The 20,134-nt window shown below is 52.0% G+C and overlaps 7 protein-coding genes across 7 annotated transcripts; 5 read left to right on the top strand and 2 right to left on the bottom strand.

The window, feature by feature from the left end:
• Nucleotides 1-799: 799 nt before the first annotated feature.
• Nucleotides 800-4,040, top strand: SNOG_12036 (hypothetical protein; the record flags this gene model as incomplete). Its single annotated transcript, XM_001802216.1, has 5 exons — nucleotides 800-1,301; nucleotides 1,352-1,839; nucleotides 1,887-2,224; nucleotides 2,272-2,740; nucleotides 2,993-4,040. The coding sequence occupies 5 exons, from the start codon at nucleotides 800-802 to the stop codon at nucleotides 3,719-3,721; spliced, it is 2,526 nt and encodes an 841-aa protein (XP_001802268.1). The 3' UTR covers nucleotides 3,722-4,040.
• Nucleotides 4,041-5,828: 1,788 nt separating this feature from the next.
• Nucleotides 5,829-6,771, bottom strand: SNOG_12035 (hypothetical protein; the record flags this gene model as incomplete). Its single annotated transcript, XM_001802215.1, has 3 exons — nucleotides 5,829-5,843; nucleotides 5,894-6,357; nucleotides 6,408-6,771. The coding sequence occupies 3 exons, from the start codon at nucleotides 6,769-6,771 to the stop codon at nucleotides 5,829-5,831; spliced, it is 843 nt and encodes a 280-aa protein (XP_001802267.1).
• Nucleotides 6,772-7,537: 766 nt separating this feature from the next.
• Nucleotides 7,538-7,874, top strand: SNOG_12034 (hypothetical protein; the record flags this gene model as incomplete). Its single annotated transcript, XM_001802214.1, has 2 exons — nucleotides 7,538-7,608; nucleotides 7,727-7,874. 2 exons carry the CDS (start codon nucleotides 7,538-7,540, stop codon nucleotides 7,872-7,874), a joined length of 219 nt encoding a protein of 72 aa, XP_001802266.1.
• A 2,571-nt stretch (nucleotides 7,875-10,445) lies between these two features.
• Nucleotides 10,446-11,387, top strand: SNOG_12033 (hypothetical protein; the record flags this gene model as incomplete). The annotated part of the gene is made up of 1 exon (XM_001802213.1): nucleotides 10,446-11,387. One exon carries the CDS (start codon nucleotides 10,446-10,448, stop codon nucleotides 11,385-11,387), a length of 942 nt encoding a protein of 313 aa, XP_001802265.1.
• Nucleotides 11,388-11,630: 243 nt separating this feature from the next.
• SNOG_12032 (hypothetical protein) lies at nucleotides 11,631-14,798 on the top strand (the record flags this gene model as incomplete). Its single annotated transcript, XM_001802212.1, has 3 exons — nucleotides 11,631-11,651; nucleotides 11,928-13,094; nucleotides 13,149-14,798. 3 exons carry the CDS (start codon nucleotides 11,631-11,633, stop codon nucleotides 14,796-14,798), a joined length of 2,838 nt encoding a protein of 945 aa, XP_001802264.1.
• Nucleotides 14,799-14,857: 59 nt separating this feature from the next.
• On the bottom strand, nucleotides 14,858-17,521 carry SNOG_12031 (hypothetical protein; the record flags this gene model as incomplete). The annotated part of the gene is made up of 5 exons (XM_001802211.1): nucleotides 14,858-15,084; nucleotides 15,181-15,930; nucleotides 15,987-16,260; nucleotides 16,312-17,079; nucleotides 17,369-17,521. The coding sequence occupies 5 exons, from the start codon at nucleotides 17,519-17,521 to the stop codon at nucleotides 14,858-14,860; spliced, it is 2,172 nt and encodes a 723-aa protein (XP_001802263.1).
• A 564-nt stretch (nucleotides 17,522-18,085) lies between these two features.
• SNOG_12030 (hypothetical protein) lies at nucleotides 18,086-19,979 on the top strand (the record flags this gene model as incomplete). The annotated part of the gene is made up of 3 exons (XM_001802210.1): nucleotides 18,086-18,130; nucleotides 18,222-18,488; nucleotides 18,543-19,979. 3 exons carry the CDS (start codon nucleotides 18,086-18,088, stop codon nucleotides 19,977-19,979), a joined length of 1,749 nt encoding a protein of 582 aa, XP_001802262.1.
• Nucleotides 19,980-20,134: the final 155 nt, after the last annotated feature.

Raw genomic sequence — 20,134 nt, 5'->3', positions numbered from 1 at the left:
CCTTGTGCTCGGAACGTCCGGCAGATCACTCCACATTCAGTCTCCACGTGTTTCGTCTAGCACGATGCGACCTTGGTTGAGAGTTGGTGATTGTGCAGTCTAGGCAGGTGGAGCACCGCCAGTATCACCGATGTCCAAGCTGGTGCAGCTGTGGTGCTGTTACGGGGACGTGAGGACGCCTGTGACAGCGTCTTGAAGGCGTGCAGCAACACGGTAGACGACACAAACACAAAAGGTGGTGCATAATGCACAATTCTCACAGGCCAAGGTTCCAAGTTGTCGCAGCGGTGCAATGAACGCTAGGCTCGTTGGGTCGCAGTCGGTTTGCTGCGATGACGATCAGGGCACCATTGTGTTGGTGAATGTTTACTACAAGGGTGCCAAGCTGTCGGCGAGGATGACATCACTTTGAGCACCTCTTCAAGCCGTGAAGCCGGCGCAACAAAAGCCAGCGCCCGGCACTACGAAACATCGTTTTCAGTATCATCGTGGAAATTCACCTGAGGTTTGGACAAATTGAATCCCGTAAGTAGAGATCTGCAGCCCCATCAGCGCTCGGCCTCGACAAATCCGGCTGCGCCTCAATCTCCTTCTCCCCGTTTGTCCTCTAGCGCACTTCAGCACGTCATAGGAAGCCACACCTGCGTTGCTGCCACAGGGCCGACTCGTGTCTTGCAGAAGATCGGACCCTTCTCCGCTGTGACAGCGAGCTTGTTTATATTAACATATATCCGCAAGGCACACCCCACTGCATCTGCTCCAGCATAGGACCAGGCAGTAAGCGGGTTCCTCATATATCATGGCGAGCTACCGACCAGTGACGCCCTCGGCCTCGTACAACCCTGTCCCTGACATTGACGACCCCTCGCAATTGAGCAGAGGATATGGATCCTCGTCGGCGCTCAATGTCGGCGTGAACGACTTCGCAAACGACCACTACGGCTCTGCGCCCGCTGAGCGCCGCGGCAGGTTCGAGGAGAGCTTCGATGCCTCTACCAGGGGCCACTCCATCCTCGATGGCGACCTGCCCCAGCGCTCTGCTTCACGGGCCTCGCGTGGCTCGACGACCCTCAACCAGGGCTCGACGCCCTCGCGCAGTGGGACGCTCAAGAAGAAAGGCTCTGTCAAGCGCACCGGCAGCTTGAAGCGCAGTGGCAGCCGGAGAAGCATGCACGCGGGCAGCATCCGTGGCGTGACGCTCGACGACCAGGAGGGCGGGTACGATCGTGAAGATAGCGTCTTCTACACGCCTGTCCCCACCAAGGGCTCGCCCACTGAGACCCTGGCCGAGCGCTTCCAGAGTATGTCTGCCTCTTGCTGCACCTGTAGCTCAAAAACTGATATTTCATAGCTTGGCGCAAGTTCCTCAAGGACCTCATCACCTACTTCCGCGAAGTCTCTTCTTCCTATGAGCACCGTGCCAAGAGCCTTCTGAAGGTCTCCAACGTTATCAACAACACCAATGCGCCCTCTGCGCTCTTGGTTGAAGGCGGCCTCAACGACGCGAACCGCATCTTGCGCGATTTCCACAAGCAGGCAATCGTCGAAGCGAACAAGGCCCGCGATATCGAGTCCGACGTCATCAACCAGTTGAGTGGTCTGCGAGCCGACCTCGCACAAAAGATCAAGGAGATCAAGTCACTTTCTGGTGATTTCAAGAACAATGTGGAGAAGGAGAAGGAGACCACCAGGAAGTGCGTGACAGCGCTTGAGGAAGCATTGGCTCTGGTCGACTCCGACCCCAACGCAGTCGCCGGCAAGGGCGACCCGTACGTAGTCCGTCTCGGAGTGGAGCGCCAGGTCGAGAGGCAGATTGACGAGGAGAACTACCTGCACAGGGTATGTATGCACGCAATATTACATAGCCAGCTTTCTAACATGGTTAGGCCTATCTCAACCTCGAGAACTCTGGACGTGAACTTGAGTCAATTGTCGTGGGCGAGGTCCAGAAAGCGTACAATGCGCTCGCGAGCATCCTGAAGCGCGATGCCGATGAGATGTACTCGACTGTGGAAAAGCTTCGCACTGGTCCAATTGCCATGCCTCGAGACCACGAGTGGACGCGTTTCGTGAAGAGCGACCCTCACTTTGTGAATCCTGATCTTCCTCTGCGCCGACTTGAGGACATCGAGTATCCCGGCAAACACCACCCGGCAACCGCTGAGGTCCGAGCCGGCATGTTAGAGAGAAAGAGCAAATACCTCAAGAGCTACACTGCTGGGTGGTACGTACTAACTAACCCAATTCACTGCACTATCTAACACAGCACAGGTATGTCTTGTCACCGACCCATCTCCACGAGTTCAAGTCAGCCGATCGCATATACACTCAGCCTCCTGTCATGTCACTATACCTTCCAGACCAGAAACTTGGATCGCGTTCTCAGCCAGGAAGCTCATCGCACAAGTTTGTCATCAAGGGCCGACAAACTGGATCCATGCATCGTGGCCATACTTGGGTTTTCCGCGCTGAGACATACGATACAATGCTTGCCTGGTTCGATGATATCAAAGCTCTCACGGAGACGAGCGGCGAGGAGCGCAATGCGTTTGTACGCCGACATGCGAGCGTCAGGAGTATTAGTGCCGGCAGCCATCATTCAGCCAGCTCTGCGAGTGGACTCGAAGAAGACGAGGCCGATGCGATCCCGTATAGCGCAAATGCGTCCCTGGCGAACCAGCCCATCAGGCAGGAAACCACCAGGCCATCTCCAGGTGGGCGGTTCCCATCCGATTTGAATGTCCGTAGCTTACAAGCGCCTCTTTCGCCCTCTAGTGGGAGTTCAGACGTCGGCCATGATCTAGGAACTGCAGCTGGAGGTCCCTCGCAGGAGTACGAATCAGCGTATCCCGCCCACCCAACGGACTATCAACAAGCCCAGCCTGTCCAACCAACATATGCAGCTACAGACTACGTGAACGCTTACCCACCAACAACACAGGCATACCAGCCCACTATTTCATACCCTGGACCATACGGTTCTACTCCTCAGACTTACCAAGGTGCTCCGCAGCCTCAAATTTCAAATGCTCAGCAATACGAAGTGCAACCTCCAGTCGAACGACATGAAAGCAACTACGGCAACTGGATGGCCCCTGCCGCAGGTGGTGCTGTAGGTGGAGCAGCACTTGGAGCCCTCGCCGAAGAAGCTCATCAGCGCAAGCAGATGGCTCAGCAACAACAAATGGCCCAAAGGGAACAGGCGGAACAACAGGAGCTCAACCAACAGGCAGTACAGAGTCAAGACCCTCGCTACCCTGCGGAGCAATTCCCGCCGCCAACTAGCAGTGTTGTCAGCCCTGCACCCGCTGTCCCTGAGCGCGACCCTGACCATCACGCCCCCGTCTCCTTCATCGGCGCCAAAGAAGCTGGAGTTCACTCCACCCTGATCCCTGCACCCGTTCTCGCAGCTGGGGCATCTCGCGAACCCACGGCCTCGCACTTGGATGACACCGTTGGTAGCCCATCTACCACAGCGTCTTTTTTAAATGATTCTGAGGTTGGTGCCGCTGTTCCTGCTCCAGGAAAGACTATCAACGGCGGACCTGTTCCCCAAGAACTAGTCGATGTCGCAGAGAGCCAGGCCCATCCAGGCATGCACCGCACCAATACCGACATCAGCGTTAGTGACCTGCATGTCCCTGGCGAGTATCCCAAAGCTGCTGGTGGTGGTGCCAAGGTTCCTGCACCCGTGACTGAGGAATCGTTGATACAGATGTGAGCTCTGAGCCGCTTCGTAAGAGGGGGATAGAAGTTATATGTTCTTATGGATATGACCTGGGACGCTTGGTATGATGTACGAAATCACGTATGCCTCTTATTTGCTGGGCGAGGTGGGATTCACCGAGGTCGACATATCTTTGCTCTGGGATCTTTGCGCTGCGAGTCCTCACGCATAGGCCGCTACCCTTCCCCTTTCGACTCTCTCGTTCAGCAAGTCTTTGCCCTTTTTTTTTGATACCCGCACATGTTAGTCGCGCGAAACCCTGCCCTTGCGTATTTGTTATTGTAGCAATTTAATCGATCGATGTCTTTGCAAAGTTTGTGCTGTGTTGTGAACACGTCTAGAACCTTGCAAATGTTTCTTGTGATTAGACGTCGAGGGAGATACCGTGGCTTGTGTCCCGTGTTCAAACTCTACAACAAACCTAAATTGCATATGTCAACAAACTCAATCTTTCACAACTTGGGCATGCAACGTCGATAGAACGTGCAAGGAACAACATGGAACATGTCGCATTGCGCAAAAGATTGGTCCGATAGCTACTTGAGATCTACAAGCTCATGAATTTAAACATGTTCTAATCTTCCGACCACGAACAGGATAGCGAACATAATTCACCCGCCTAGCAGCCCAGCCCAGCACAGCACAGCATAAGCACCAGCCTCATTTACGATTCAGCCACACCAGCACCCATGCCCATCCTCATTTACATGTTTCCCCCCCCACCAGCCCAACCCTCCACCTTTCCCCTCCCTTGCTTTTTTCCCGCATGCATGCATTACACAAGAAGCAGACCCTGCGGTGTTGGTTTTAGTCGCGTTTGTGCAAGAATCCTCGAATGAAACATTAGCCTCTTCAATGCAAGGTAGAACCTCGGTAGTTTGCCCATCTATGCGCGGCACACTTGCTCCCATCTCCACACACACACCATCTATCTGCGTCTCCACGAAGGCAGCCAAAGAAATCAAAACAAGCGCGCTTTTTTCTTTCCTTTCACGTATCACGCGCTCTCGAAATGCGCCGGCGATTGAGTGCTCGTCAAACACCTCTCCTCTCTCTCTGTCTTGCCCTCTCGTTTCAAAACCTCGACGATCGACGGAGGGTCGATCGCAGACGCGTGATTGGTCCCTTGCCGGCGCTGATCGTGATTTCGGCCAAAGGCTCGCGTGACATGCTCTTGCCTTGCTGTGGGTGAGAGATTTGCGCCGTGGGGCTGTGCAAGTGCCGTGTGGAGATGGGTGTGTTTTTGTGGGTGAATAATAATGCCATGTGTGTTCGGCGGTGCGCCTATTGTGGTGTTGCTATGTTTGGTGGTATAGGCTGGGTAGATGAGTATTATGTGGGTTATGACGTTATGGTCCGATAACGAGGTGAAGAGCGGGTTCGTGGGTATTGCTAAGTCCAAATCAATGTGACGAGAGCGAAGGGCAATCGTGTGGTAGCGGATCTTGCTTGCGTTTAGGGACACACCCCAAAGTAACAGAAGCTAAATAGTAGTATGATATTCGTGATTTACTACCAATAAGACTATATGTGGCAAGGAGATGGGGAGTACTTTTGCTCCTAGACATGCCCGTGGCGAGGTATCGATACAACAGGTCGCATGCTGCGGGGACAGAGCACTTTGAAGGAATGGCGTGGACGAAATTACCGTCCTAAAAACAAGTATTGAGCGCAAAAAAAGAGTGAACCGTGGATTGTCCCCTGAACAAATACGCCTGGCCGGATCAAACAGAAGCATGTTGTTAAAAACTGCCCATTGCATTTGTCCGTATCTAACACCTTATGACGCCAGATGGTGAGCTCGAAACTGGAGATATATAACACAGGAAGAAAAAGGCCTTTTGCAACCCAGACCTTAAGGAAACAGCGGAGGGGTATACCGTTGTGAACTAATAAGCAATGTCCCCACACGGCGAACTTCTACTCTCGTCGTCATGCGTGATTGGCACATGGTAGTGCAAGAGATGATGTAGTTAAAGGAAATAGTGGCGGTCGCAAAGTGGTGTAGTGGTGTATTGGTCGTGTCGTAAACTTCCTCAACGGACAAGGTGCGCGATGGCAAGAAGGGTTTGTGGTGTTGCCAATGCCGTCATCAAAACGCTCAGACGTTGGTGACCTGGCAGTTTGTTAGCACGGATATGTGGTGACCAAGTGAGTGGATCATACCTTCAATATCCGCCTCGAGTAGTCCTCGTTGTCTGCAATGCTGCCATTGCTTTGCCTCCTGTCCATGAAGCTTGGGTCAATGCGTGAGTCGTTCATTGACGATGCGCTCGTGTGCAGCTTGCCGCCAGAGACGAAATTGTCAATGTTTGCGGCATTGCGGCGGTAGTCGTCCTCAGCCTGCTTCTGGCGTCTGCGGCGCATCAAGAACCACGCGCCCGCAATGATAGCCGAAAGACCGACTATACCTACTACAACACCTGCCGCGATGCCGGCCGTGTTGGGTTTGCTACCCTCGGTGGAAGGCGCGGCGGCCGATGGGCTTGCGGAGGGTGTGTTGACGGGGGCCGCAGAAGTTGATGTTGGGCCCGCTGGCTTCGAAGAAGAGCTAGATGAAGGCTGGAAGTAATCGACCTTGTTTCGTGTGTTTCCAGTGAGGACGACCCACAGTGCGCCGGCACCACCGCCTGTGTTGTGTTAGTGAGAGCACGGTGGATTCAAGGGCATGGGGACATACAAAGACTTGTGTCGTCTCCACTGCATGTGGTAGAGCATGTCTCGTTTTTGGTTTGCGAGTCCTTTGGTGGGATCTGGTCTCCGCACCAGCAGTTGACGCCATCGGACAGTCCCATGACATTCTTGTTTTCCTGCAGACACACCAGTTGGCAGTTACCAGGACTCCGGAAGTTGTAGTCGCCATGGTTCTCGAGCGGGGTTCCGGTCTCGAAGCAGCCGATGGTGGTCATGGCACTGGCGGCCTTGGTGACGGTGGGCGTCGTAATGTGGTTCTTGACGGTGGTCGAGGGTGTGTCATCGGCGGCGGCGGCCGTCAGTAGCACCGCGGCCGCTGCGAGAGCGGATGTGAATCTGATGAGTACCATGGTTGTAGAGATGGGGTGTTTGTGGCGAAGGTGACAAGGTGATGCGAAGTGCCTGTCCTCTATACCAGCAGATGTGGACTGTGCAGTGTTAGTTGTTTGCGCGCTCTCACAGTCACTGCGCGAGGCGGTCGTACCTTCGGCCTAGCGGTGAAAGGGTGACTTCATGCACGACCCTGGCGACCTTCACTCGATGGTGGTGATGGGGGTGATGGTGTTGTCGTGCGTGGCACACAGCGGGCAGGGCGATGAGGGCGGTTATCGTGGGTCTGGGGGCGGCGATGGGCTGGTCGAGGTGTTGTCGTGGTTGAACCGGTGACGGGTGGTTTGCAGTCCGGGAGTGGACTCGCGCAGCGATGCCCTTCTGGCGGATTCGAAACACGGTGCGTTGGGTGCTGGACGGTCGCTGGAAGCCCCGGAATGCGTTTCGCGTTTCACCCCTTATTTGGCCTTGACGCAGTGCAGAAAGAATGTATCAGGTCGAGTCGGTGTCGCAGCAAGAGGGCGGCGGAACAGTGAAGCAGAGATCGGAACAGGAACGAGTGTAGGTGTCGACTGACAAGGAATGACTTTGGTGGGTGGTGAGTGCGAGGACGGTGGGCCGTGTGAAGGGGGAGGGCAGGAGCTGTGGAGCACGCGTCCGCTCGATCAGGAAAGCCAATTTAGCGCACGTCCGAGTTGACACGGAGCTAATGCTGGCACACGTTATCGCCAGAGCAGAACTTTATTGATTGCCTGCTGCCTCTACTAAGAATAACAAAATGCCACTATGCACCGTGTGAGTTGTACACTGCTGCTGATGCTGCTTCTGCGAGTCGTCGGCCTGTCCAGCGCGACACAGTCCCCAGCGGCAGCAAAAGCGCTTCACCGTGGCCTCCTTTGACGGCGGGCACGATGCGCAGGTACCAGACCCCCAGTGCCCAATCGCCTCGCAGCGTACCTGGCGCTACCACAATAGCCTTTCCCCCATCCGTTTCACGACAGGCCCATCCCTGTGCAAGAGAAAAGCGTTGCTGGCCAGTGTTGGCCAACCGCGCGGCCCACCGCACGCCGCACCGCCAGCAGCAGGCTTCTCGGCACTCGAGCACTCGAGTCACTTCCGCTGACGTTGCCTGCATGGCAGAGCCTTCGCTGCGAGCTCAGTTGCTTTTGCCCGCATGGCCCATGGCCCGCCCAGTCGAGAACGTTCTCCCCTCTTGCTGCATTGATCCGTTGAGATCGAAGGAACGCGCTGCATGTGAAGATCACAGTCCGTCGCAACGCCGGCCAGCTCGAGATGAGACCGCGCACGCGAGCTGACATCTAGACCTGTTGACATGTGGCATCCTGGTGGGTGCGGATGGCTTCGGCTGGCATGGGACAGGTTGCGGTTTGACGCTCCCCGATGAAGTCGCCAAGGACGGCGAGGACATTCGTGCGCGTGAGGCTGTACATAGGAACCAGGAATCACTGTCGGACACAAAACAGAATTGTCGACACCCGTCCTTGGCCCGCTGCACCTCTTGTCAGTCGCCTGAACAACAAGACCGTCGGTCCGATGTCAGGCCCGTCAAGAAGTCTGGGGGGTTTCAGCCCCAAGAGGGTTACCCGCGATGCCGTGCTCGACTGTCGCAGAACCCGGGTACTGGGCATGCATTGTGTACTGTGATATCGACTGATATTTTGCGTCGCCATGCTAATCTGCCAAACTCTATCTATCGACTTCATGCCTGAGTGCGGCACAACTGCACTTCCGAGGGATTAGTATGAGATTGGATTTGGCATTACATCCAGAAGGTTTGTGCTCGTTGATTACGCAGCTGGGGGCTGGTATGGCTCCATTGGCGTTCCGAGAGCGTAGAGTTGATCTCAAAAGTTACAAATTGACGTACGAGAGCGCAGTGGGCTGGAGTGCATCCATGGATACGTCCAATCCGCCCATGTGATGTCTTGGCACGTGCACATCTCTAAGAGTGCATCGGAGCCAGCAGACAATCTAACAACATGTGAATCCTTGAGATGCTGCATATCTATGACATCCACCTGCAAATCGATGAACATGTTGTTTCTTCCTAAATATGACAAAAGCGTGTGAAAATATTGGACTTCGTCCATGTCGATCAGCATCTTAGTCAGCGGCATCATTTCGTTGCCAAGATGTCCCCATTAGGGCAGCTTCGACATGTCCAAATCCATGCGAACATGTTCATGACCAGCACGCTTGATGCGACGACCGCCCATTGTCTGCCGCCGAGCAGTACAATCGCTCCAATCTCCCGCGCCTCCGCATATCTGGATCTCCGACGAACTTCTCTCAAGCGCCTTCCACCGGTTTTTTCGCAGTTCGTGCCCGCATCAAAAGCGCCATGGCAGCCATGTTCCAGGGCCATTGGAGGCGAGGAGGAGAGCGGCGAAGCGTCGCATGAGTCTCTCTTCTAATTACTATCCTCAAGATAGCTTCCCGTCGTCTTTCAGCCTCGGCGCATTATTTGGCTTCGCTTCCAGTTCCCAGCCTTCATGGAAATATGAACCACCTTCACTGCGAAGCGACTCGGAGCCATTGCGTGTCCGTACGTCTTAGAATATGTCTCCCAAATTGCATAAACATACTGATAGCTCTTTCAGTACCAGAGACCCATTCCCCGCCCATTGTCCAAGTCCCTAGTGTTGCCCATGCATCTCCAACCCCCACGGCTAGCGCAATAGACTCGTCGACGCCGAACGTAGCACATATAACCGGCGAACAATATGCTATCAGCCAGCCCGCAGGCTCGGAACCCGTGGAGGTCGGGCTGAGCGACACGAGAAACACAGATGTGGGCTCAGGGCCCGAGGCCGCCTTGAGAGCATTCCAAAGACGGATCGCAAGTGCGCATGATCTCTCGTCTGCAGACCGAGCCCACCTCATTGTGGATGCTTTTCACGCGTGTTGTCCTGTTCCTGGCGCCTGGGAGTACAGCACCCAGGTCGTTAGAGAAATTCTCCACCTGAAATGGGATCCCAAAGCCATACTCGAGCAGCATTCAACCCGGAATTTCAAGATCCCACACATCTACACCAGCCAGGCGCTCGACTTATTGGTGTGTCTCCAAGAGTTTATCTCGCAACACCCCCATTGCATTTCAGAGATACATCAGATACAGGTTGGACTCGCAAGAACGGCTCTCAACCAAAAGTCTCGTAATCCATATGGCGACACCAGATTGTTAGTTCTGATAAAACAGCTGTGGCATTCTGCGCACTTGCAGGGCGATTTACTGGACCCAAGAATCATCCAATTGTTACGCTCTATTGCACAGAATTTCCGTAGTTCCCACCACAGGAACACATTATCTTCAGTCATCAAAAATGTTTCACGGCTCCGGCTCACGGCCTGTGTCCTCCATCTTATAGCACGCGTGTCGAAGGACCCAGGCCTTCTAGCAATCGTCGCAGATGTACTATCGTGCATCCCGGATGAGCGCGTGTCGGAAACGGTCTCGAAAATCACTTTGGACTATGCAAGGAGCATGTCCAGTAGAGATGGAGTCAAAAGAGCTGCCGCTCGGGCTCGTCTGCACGTCTGGTTACAGCTTCTCCATCGATTAGACGCCAGCGCCGAGTCTTCAAAGCATTCGGTCGTGGCCAAGGCGACTACAACACTGGCTGAACACGTATTTGAATCACGCTCTCATATCACGAATCGACTGCCGACATTGATGAGTGCTTTACTTGTGAACGCCTCTCAGACTGCTGCTTTCGAGGACATTCCAATGTCCAAGATATCCGATCTCCTCACTGCCTTCGCTACAATGGTAGAAGAGACCGACAACCTCCACGCAGAGCTTGTATTCGACATGTTCATGTCGTATGTGAAACAAAAGAAAGTTCCCCATGAAGCTCTGGCCCAGATGATCGTAGAATGCTTGACCCAATATGCTTCGTTAGCGCAAACTGCCAAGTTCTTACAAGTTTTGGATCAGCGACAGCTTTCCCTACCTGACGGAGCGCGCGTTGAAAAGAGGATCGCAAAGTCACTGGCCGCTGTTCAAACCCGCAGTAACACGGTAGACGATGCGTTCACTTTACGCACCTGTTCAAAGATGCTCTCAATACTTGGCCGGATCAGCACTGTATCCGAGCATTTGATGGCCAAAGTCGACTGGCTCGAACCTCAGCGGCAGTTCCGGTACATTCTCAATCATGCCCAGGCTGATCACGTTCTACCGTTGGCATATCACAGTATGGATGTGACTAGTCCGGTCGAACAGCGTATAGTGCTAATCCACCAACTCGCACATCAATACACAACAGACCTTACGTTGTCTCACAACCAGGCATGGCGCCGCGTGTTATACCTCTATCGCTACCTGCAGGAAAACTCAATGCCCATTGGTCCTCTCTTTACGAAGGCCGTTGTTCGCAGCTCAATCATCCGGCCAATGATGGAAAATCGCTTTGTCAGTGCGAAACGCCTGATCTGGGTGTACAGGCTCGTAGAAAGAACTGAAGGTGAAGAGGTCGCAAAGCAAATTGAGTTACTCTTCTGGCATTGGCGGGGTGAGGTGATACAACAGGCAAAGCAGACTTATGTTAGTGTTGGTGGAGATCGGCAGAACAAAGCGCATCTCGGGACGATGAAGAAGCTGGGTTTGACATGATGGTTCATCACCAGAAATTACACGTGTCCAGCTAGTAGAAATATAGTCCACATAAATAAATACTGCAGTACATTGAAAAGCAACGTCTATACTCATATGAAGGCTCTTCTTCATGCTAACGTAAAGCCAAAAGTAGGTAGAGTTGTGTCGGTTACAAAGGCGTTGCTCAAGGCGCTCCGCAAGGTGCACTTCCCATATTAATATAGACATTAAAAGGGTGGTTCTCGCAAATGCAGCGTCAATATGGCTGCTCTATCACAGAAAGTAGGCATGAGGAAAGGCAGCTGCAGCTGAGCGCTTACTTACCCGGGGTTCCGCTCCAAACCGACGTCATGCGACCAAGTTTCGTGCACCTAGAGGCTACCACGGAGGGGCAGGTAAACCACCACCGAAGTTGGTGATACTGATCGCATATCACACAAAAGGCCGTCTTGAGTTTGTGGGACTCGCTAGACTTCATATACTTGGAATGCGCACAGTCTAGGACTCCGAACGATCATCTCGCTTCCAACCTTGGCCAGAACGGCTACTCGGTACTAGGTGCAGTCGAGCAATACAATGGAACCTCCAGGGCCGCCGAGGCCAACGATAGATCAACTGCGCCACGTTGCAAATCACTTCCCAATCATCGACAATCACGCCCACAACTTGATCCTTCCTACTCATGCAGAGACTATTCCGTTCGAGTCAATCACCACCGAAGCACAAGGGCGTGCGCTTAGAGATACTTTCAAATCGCTCCCTCACCTACGCGCAGCAAAACAGCTACGGCGACTGTACGAATGTGGAGAAGATGCAGACTGGGAAGACATCCTTGAGCAAAGAATCGAGTGGCTACGAAGCAATCCTCAACGTCTACATCAGCAATGCTTTGAAGGTGTACACGCTTTGTTGGTAGATGATGGCCTCGCCGACCCAAAGAAGGTCTACCCTTTTGACTCTCATGATGAGTACCTCCAGGCTCCCAGCAAGCGCATTGTGCGAATCGAGACGGTTGCCGAGCGGCTGATGGAACGCATCGTACGAGACGCTAAAGAGGACGACCTGAGTAAAACAAAGTTTCTCCCGGACCTGTGGGTGGATTTCACGGACGACTTCGAGCGCGAAATCCAAGAAGCCATTCGAGATCCCAAAGTTGCAGGGTTCAAGACTGTGATCTGCTACAGGACTGGCCTAGACATCGAACCAGACTACGAACAAGCTGCCAAAGCAGTGGGGCATCCCTTTGAGCGCTACGTGAAGGCTTGCATCCGGAAGCGCTCGTATCGGATCGAACGAAAACCGCTGAACGATTACCTGGTGTTGCGGACTCTGGAGATTCTATCTGACGACTTACCCCATTCTGATTCACTGGCAAAACCACTGCAGCTCCATACTGGACTTGGCGACAACGATATTAAATTGTCAGAGTCGAACCCGGCTTTTCTTCAACAAGTTATCGAGGCTTATCCGAATGTTCCGTTCGTGCTTCTTCACTCTGCGTATCCGTACACTCGTGAAGCAGGCTATCTTGCGACTGTCTATCGTCATGTGTATCTTGATATAGGCGAAGTGTTTCCCATGGTCAGCAGAGATGGGCAAGAAGCGATCCTACGCCAAGCGCTCGAGTTAATTCCGGGCAGTAAGCTTCTCTATTCTAGTGATGGTCGCTGGTTTCCGGAGACGTTTTTTCTGGCAAATATACAGTTCCGCGAGGTGTGGCTCGAGGTACTACAGCTCCTGAAAGCTTGATAGTAGAGAATTTTTGCTAACTATCTGCAGTTGCTCATCGAGTATATCGAGAAGGGCGATATCACCGTGTTCCAAGCAATCGCTATGACGAAAGACATACTGTTCAATAACTCCAATGTACTATATGATCTGCGCTACCAGGCCATCTTTGACGAAACGATACAAGAAGCACCGAAGCAACTGACCTACAACACGAAACCTTTGGCAGGATCGTCGTTTCACTTACCCAGTAGTCCGCCTATCCCTCCAGCAGGAACAACAAGCCAGCCTGTAACGACTGGTCCGATTGATCCTCGGTCTGGATCACCTTACGAGCCACCTACCTTTCCTCCTCCTCCCACAGCTCCCAAAGTTTATGACAACCAGGTCTTTGACGGCTTCATCAAAGAGAATCCCGATGTTCGCTTCGTTTATGTGCAATGGATCGACTACATGGCAACAACCCAAACTCGTGTCGTCCCAATCAAAGAGTTTACTCGCATGATACGTGAGGGTGACAGGATCATCGTATCACAAGGCGACATGAGCAAGCCACACAACGGCAAACACACAGGTTTCTTCAATACAACAAGTCAAATCTACATTGAGCCCGATCTCCGCTCTCTGCGTAGAACTCACAACAAAGACCCCTTGCCATCCGCGACAGTCCTCTCCTACTGGCGTTCAGAATCCGGCGACCCATCACCTTCCTGTCCCCGCGCCAGTCTTGAGACCCTCATCAATGCATTACAATACACACACGCCACCACACTTCTCGTCGGCTTCGAAATCGAAGTGACCTTCCTCTCTCGTAGTACCACCAACCCTCACTCCAAAGATGTGCAACAGCCGACTTTCCTCCCACTGACCACACTACACGCATCAGGCGCCGTGTCCCCCGAGCAATGGCTGAAATTTCCCTTCCTGAGCGAGATACTCATAGCGCTGGATGCAATGGGCATAGAGATCCAACAATTCCATACTGAATCCGGCCCAGGCCAGTTCAAGTTCATCTTGCCCCCACACCCCCCTCTTCTCGCCATCGACACGCTTATACAGGCACGACAAGTCATTGCGCAGATTGCGGCGCTACGTGGATATCGCGCAACGCTGCATCCCAAGCCTTTTGACAATAAAGGGACGGTGGCACACACGCATATCTCGCTGCATCCGCCGGACCGCGACATGGAGTTCTTCGTAGGTGGGGTGCTCGCCCATTTACCAGCAATCTGTGCATTCAGCATGACGGATGCGATTTCTTACGACCGCGATGCTCGGTCGGGCGGGGCGTGGGTGGCGTGGGGAACACAGAATCGCGAAGTCCCACTCCGCAGAGTCAAAGATGGACGATGGGAGATCCGATGCATGGATGGTCTTGCGAATGTGTACTTTACACTCGCTGCAACTATTGGGGCTGGCTTGTTGGGGTTGCAATCTGGCGTGGTGGAATATAGGGAAAGGGATTTGGATGTCGGTCCAAGTAGGTTGGATGACGAGGGAAGGGCGAGATATGGGATTACGAGACGCATGCCGAGGAGTGTTGAGGAGGCGATGGAGGCGTTGAAGGTTGATGGGGCGTTGAGAGAGATACTGGATGGCGAGTTGGTGGATGGGTATGCGGGGATGAAGGATGCGGAGCAGAGGATGTTGGGGAAGATGGATGAGGAGGAGAGGAGGGAGTGGATGATTGAGCGGTATTAAACTCTCTCGTCTGAAGTCAAATTTGCTAGTACTTCATCATTCCAGAAAGACAATTTCATCTAAGTCATATTTGCTCCTAGACCCTTTGGCGCACCAAAATCATCATACCTTGTACCCGCAACACGCGCGCGCTCACTCTCAGTCTTATGATGCAACGACACCATGTATCTCTTGAAATCTCGCGATAGCTCCACGGTAACTTTGATATGTTTCTCCTTGACGGTAACCTTACCATCGCTGTTTTTGTTCCCTTCGGCCTGCGCGAGATTGACTGCGATTTGAAAGGCTGTTCAAGAGAACATCAAAGTCAGCCAGATTCGATACGAGTGGGAAAAAAAAAAAAAAAAAAAAAAAAAAAAAGGAAAGACGTGATGCCACTCACCATTCCTTATCTCGCGTCCGTTCCACAACAACTCCCTGACGTCCTTGGAATCGGTTGCATATTCCTTGGTCGACATGGGCACGTAGATGTCCGCTCCGCGCTCCATTTCCAGCTTTTCGAAGTAGTTGCCCCAGATCTGCTTTCTGTCGTCGTCGCTGAAGTTGTCGTAGTAGATGGCAGTGATGCGCGATAGGAAAGCTTCGTCGAAGGTGCCGATGCGGTTAGTGGTGAGAAACAGCACGCCGTCATAGTACTCAATTGCGCGCAAGAAGCCGGCGACAAGATTGTTCCGCGTAAGGTCGTGGATTTGTCGGTACTCCATGTATATGTCGGCTTCATCGAGGAGCATGATGGCGTCCCATCGCCGGGCAGTCTTGAACCACCGACGTAGGTTGTTCTCGACTTCTCTTGGTTCAACACCGATGTCTGCACATGTTACCGAGAGCAAAGGGCGTTTGACTTGATGCGCGATGCATTCAGCGGTGTATGTTTTGCCTACGCCAGGTTTGCCGTGAAGGAGGAAGACGAGACCTTTGCCCTTGTTTTCAATGTAGTCGGCTGTCCATGGAGTTGGGCGCGCAGCTGAACCTCCTTCTTTCGGCTTTCCCTCGCTCTTTTTGGAGAGCTGTTGTTCAACGAACATTCGCGACAGGTCTTTAAGCATGTCTTTGTAGTGGCTCTTCAGTACGAGACCGTCTATCAAGCCAAGATCCCATTTTGGTTCACTGAAACCGTCGATGAACAGTAATTCTACACAACTCAAATCAATATGTTGTCTGGGGCGGCCTAGGATCGTGCTAACTCACTCCACTCCCGAATTCCGAGGATGAACGCCCATGTTGAGCGATTGCAGATAAAGTATTGATGGTGCGTCAACCCCGTAGTCTTCTTGAGCTCAATTTTCTTGTATGCTTCAAATTTAGCCGGTCTAGTGCGTTCTGTTTCCATAGCACAACATCGATCGCAGTTGCAGAGTGGGAGCGCAGAGGGTTTCTGATCGACAGTCTCGTCAGTTTCTTCGTAAGCAAGTTCCAAATCTTCCTGTTCTTTGCCGGGGTCCACCATGACGTATCCCTTGTACTATGAGAGAAATCAGCAATGGGTGTTGGAAGAAATGATAGAAAAACTTACCGGTAAGCGTGGCCAGGAATCTCCCTCGCCGTCATAGTACATGCACCTTTTCTGGCGGAGTCTGTAATAGGCAGTACCTCGCTTGACAAGCTCCGTGTATCTGTTCTTGTGGTCGGGGTGATACTTGCAAGGGAAGATGCTCAATTCCGTAATAGGCTTCTCTCCGTGAAATCGCGTGAGGAAGTATTTATCTCGATGAGGTCGGATCTCGTGTTCATGGCCATCTAGATTCCACAGATCGACGCTGTATTCATTCCATGACTGATTTATGATCCTGAAAGAGACTTGTGAGATGACATAAGGCTCCTGAGACCCATTGTCGTCTTCATCGTAGTAAACGTCCGTCCCAGGTGGGAACAGGAGCCAGAGCATCCCAAAGGAGGCTTTTGGAATATCCTGCTCCCAACGAGCATGTTCCTTATTGATCTCGTCTCGGAGCTCTCTTTCCATGAATTCTAGCAGATAACCCAAGTGCTCGTACGTGTCATGTACTTCACAGTCATCTGCAATTCGCCCGACAGCGTCAGGATGGAAGCTGGCGCGGAATCGCTCAAGAGGTTCCCAATGGTGGGCCAGGATTGCATAGGGCTTATAGATGTCTACCGGGGACCCTGCAAGTGTTTGATTTGGGTAGTAGTTGACAACAGATTGCAGTGCATTGACGACTGCCCGGGAGTAGATGCGAATGTACTGATTTCCACCCCATTGTACTGAAGGTGTTCGGTCGGAACTGCTGAGCTCTGTGCCTTTTTTTGCGTCATGCTCATGCTTCCGAGTATCTTTTGTTTCAGTGGTGTAATTAACATCCACTATGTCGAAGATGGGCCCATCGTGGACCACTCGGTGTTTTTGGGAATTGTTGTCCTTTGTTACGTCCTTCGTATAAATCACTGAATGGTCGTTCCAAGACTGATATTCTATTCTATGGCAGACTTTGGATGCGTTGACGAAACTCTCCTCTTGGGGTAATGGTGGATAAAATTCTGGAGATGTCCCTTCGAAGGCGACCTACGAACGAATTAGACATTGCAAAGTTTCCATCCATCTCATTGCTTACGGGTTTATCCAGCATCTCATCTTCTTCGACAGATGCCGTGTGTGAGAAGAAAGATGATGAATGGTCAATATCATCTGGGCTGAGGCCTGACACAAGTGTCGATGTACTTCCTTCGATAAGAGCGCTGCGGATGTTGCCTTGCAACATAGCCATTGTAATGCTAGGCAGAGAAGGCTAGATCACGGATGAGCCAGAGGACTGAGCTAGACCGATTGCCTGATTGTTGCTATGGCAGGTGCGGTGCACGCTTGCAACAGAACTCTTATATTTCGCTCTCATCATTTCTTGGCCTATCCCTTTTAAGGTCGATGATCTTATCTTTCCCAACCTGATGAGTTTTTCCCTTCGCTCCCGTGTGTCACACTTGCGCAGAGGACTGCAGCCAATGAAAGGAAACACCAGAAGCACCATCTCCTGGTCATGCTGACCGTTCGTACCTCCGTATTACGCAAAGGATAATGTTCTGTACCCAACTCCGCTCGAGCTTGACCGGTAGGCTGAAAATCCATTCTGAATGTTTGATGGAATCGGGCTTAATAGCTGGGCCTGACTCTTCAACAATAAAATAATATGTTATGGAAGAATACCGAACGTTCGTGGCCAGTAGCCTGGTACGCAGTTACTCGAACAGTTTGAAAGATCCCACTCGTTCATCTCGTCCATCGAGCCCCTCTCGAGCAATTGCCGAACGGTCTTTCAATGAAGAGGTGGATCAAGATGACCACTTTAGCGAGCTATTGTGCATTACAAGATCAAGGTGAAGTAAATCGCTCCGTGTTGGAATAACGATAGCTAAGCCTTTTAAAGCCAAAGCAATTCCAGATCATTGAATGCGCAATGCGAAAATCTCAAGATAGCGACGGCCCAATTCGAAGCGCTGCTAGACGATAAGATCCCGGGGTCTGGACGCACAAAAGCGCTCTCGTGGTCGACCTTGACACAGAGTATATCGCACGCGAAGTCGCAATACGAACGAAAGGCGAAAAAAGGCCCCCAAATCAAGAACCGCTTCCACGCGGTGTGCGAAGTTATGCAAAACCACTCGAATATGCTCAAAATTCTGCCACAAGGCGATATGTATACTTCGCTCCTATCTGGATCGGTAGAAACCATTGTGCAGGTGAGCCTAATAACCAGGTCTATTAGTACAAGAACCACTCATAACCTGAATTAGGCATCGGTAAATCATGAGCAAGTTGGAGAACACTTTGCAGTCGCCTGGAAGGAGATTGATAGGATAGTTGCCGCCACAAGACGAGAGTTGACCGAGTTCCCAGCGCCATTTCTGCTAGAACTTGGTATCGAATTGTGCTGCAAGATATTGGAGTTTGTGACGTTCTTCTTCTCGTGGTATACGCAAAAGGGACACAAGAGATTCCTCGCCTCCTTTAACGAAGGCTTGTCGAAAGACTACCAGCCCATACTAGACGAGGTCAGACAAATCTCAAGTTTCATGCAAAGAGGCTTCCAGCTCTGTATGGCAAAGAACGAACGAAGACAGGGCATTAATTTCGCGCGTTACTTCCATGAAGTGGAACAGTTCCAGCAGAAAGACAGGTGGTCAAGAGATGAAGAACAATGGAAAATGCAGCATCGTGCACAGGAAGCATACAACAAGATCCTAAGCGAAGAAACTCGAAACCATCTTGCGAACATGTCGCAGCAGCTGGAAAATATGCTGATTGAGCGTTGCGGAAAGGGCATCAAACAGATCTTGAGTCGTGAAGCATACCATTTTGTTGCTGAAGGATACGACAATGGTCCAACGCATGCAACTACGTCTTCGTTGGTGAGCATCGAGGAAGAGCACCAAGTAGAGAGCCAACCGCCACAAGATTCCACTAGCGTTTCAACAAAGGCCGAATTGAACAAGGCATCTAGGGTTTTGGATCCATTCTTCGACTACAAGCACATAGACGCCTCAACGCCCAACATCGAGTGCTTCATAGAACTCGAGGTCGTGCAGCGGCTCCAGTACTGGAATTCGGATATTTCATCCTCAATCTTAGGCATATGTGGACCAGCTTCGATCTCTCAGGATGGCCCGGCGAGGTTGATGGCTTCAAACTATGTCAGAGCAGCCCATGCCGCTGGTATTCCTTGCATATCGTTCTTTTGTGAGAAGTCCGCCCAAGTCCCGCCTGAAAATAGAGCTCGAGAAACGATAGGAACAGTAGCCATGATGTACGCTCTGATCAAGCAGCTTATACTGTATCTGCCTCCAGAGTGGTCAGAGGCTGCTGTTATGGTCAAGGACGACTTTGAAGCGTTGGATGGCACACTCGCGACATGGACAGAGGCTCTTTCGGTCTTTCGAAAGCTTCTGGACTTGTCTAAGCCACCGGTTCTGCTGATTGTCATTTATGGCTTGCAAGAGTTGGACCATAATGCGACCAAGGCCCGTCTCGGCCTGTTTCTGGACCTCTTAAGAGACGTAATGTCAGATCGATCGCGGATAGTCAAAGCCTTATTAGTGACAGCTGGGATATCTGAAGTGGTCTACACAGGATTGGGAGTTGACGAAATTTGTGATATGAACAGAGGGAGCGCAGCTCACAGTCCTGGTCGAGCGCGAAAAGGAAGGGCAAGCATGGGTGGGGTGAAGTTTTGAAGACATCGAGAAGCGCGGCAGTCAAACTTCGACGCTATTTAGCTCTACTACTGCAATCATCTACTGTATGCTGTCCTCGTCGGCGCCCATGAGCTTGATAATCCCTTCCCCTCGCGAGCATTTCCAGCTTACTCAATTTCAATCTTCACCGAAAT

Source organism: Parastagonospora nodorum (assembly GCF_000146915.1).
Source record: "Parastagonospora nodorum SN15 chromosome Unknown scaffold_21, whole genome shotgun sequence".
Taxonomy (NCBI): Eukaryota; Fungi; Ascomycota; class Dothideomycetes; order Pleosporales; family Phaeosphaeriaceae; genus Parastagonospora; species Parastagonospora nodorum.
The sequence above is the reverse complement of the archived record's forward strand: the minus strand, read 5'-3'. Positions and strand labels throughout refer to the sequence as shown.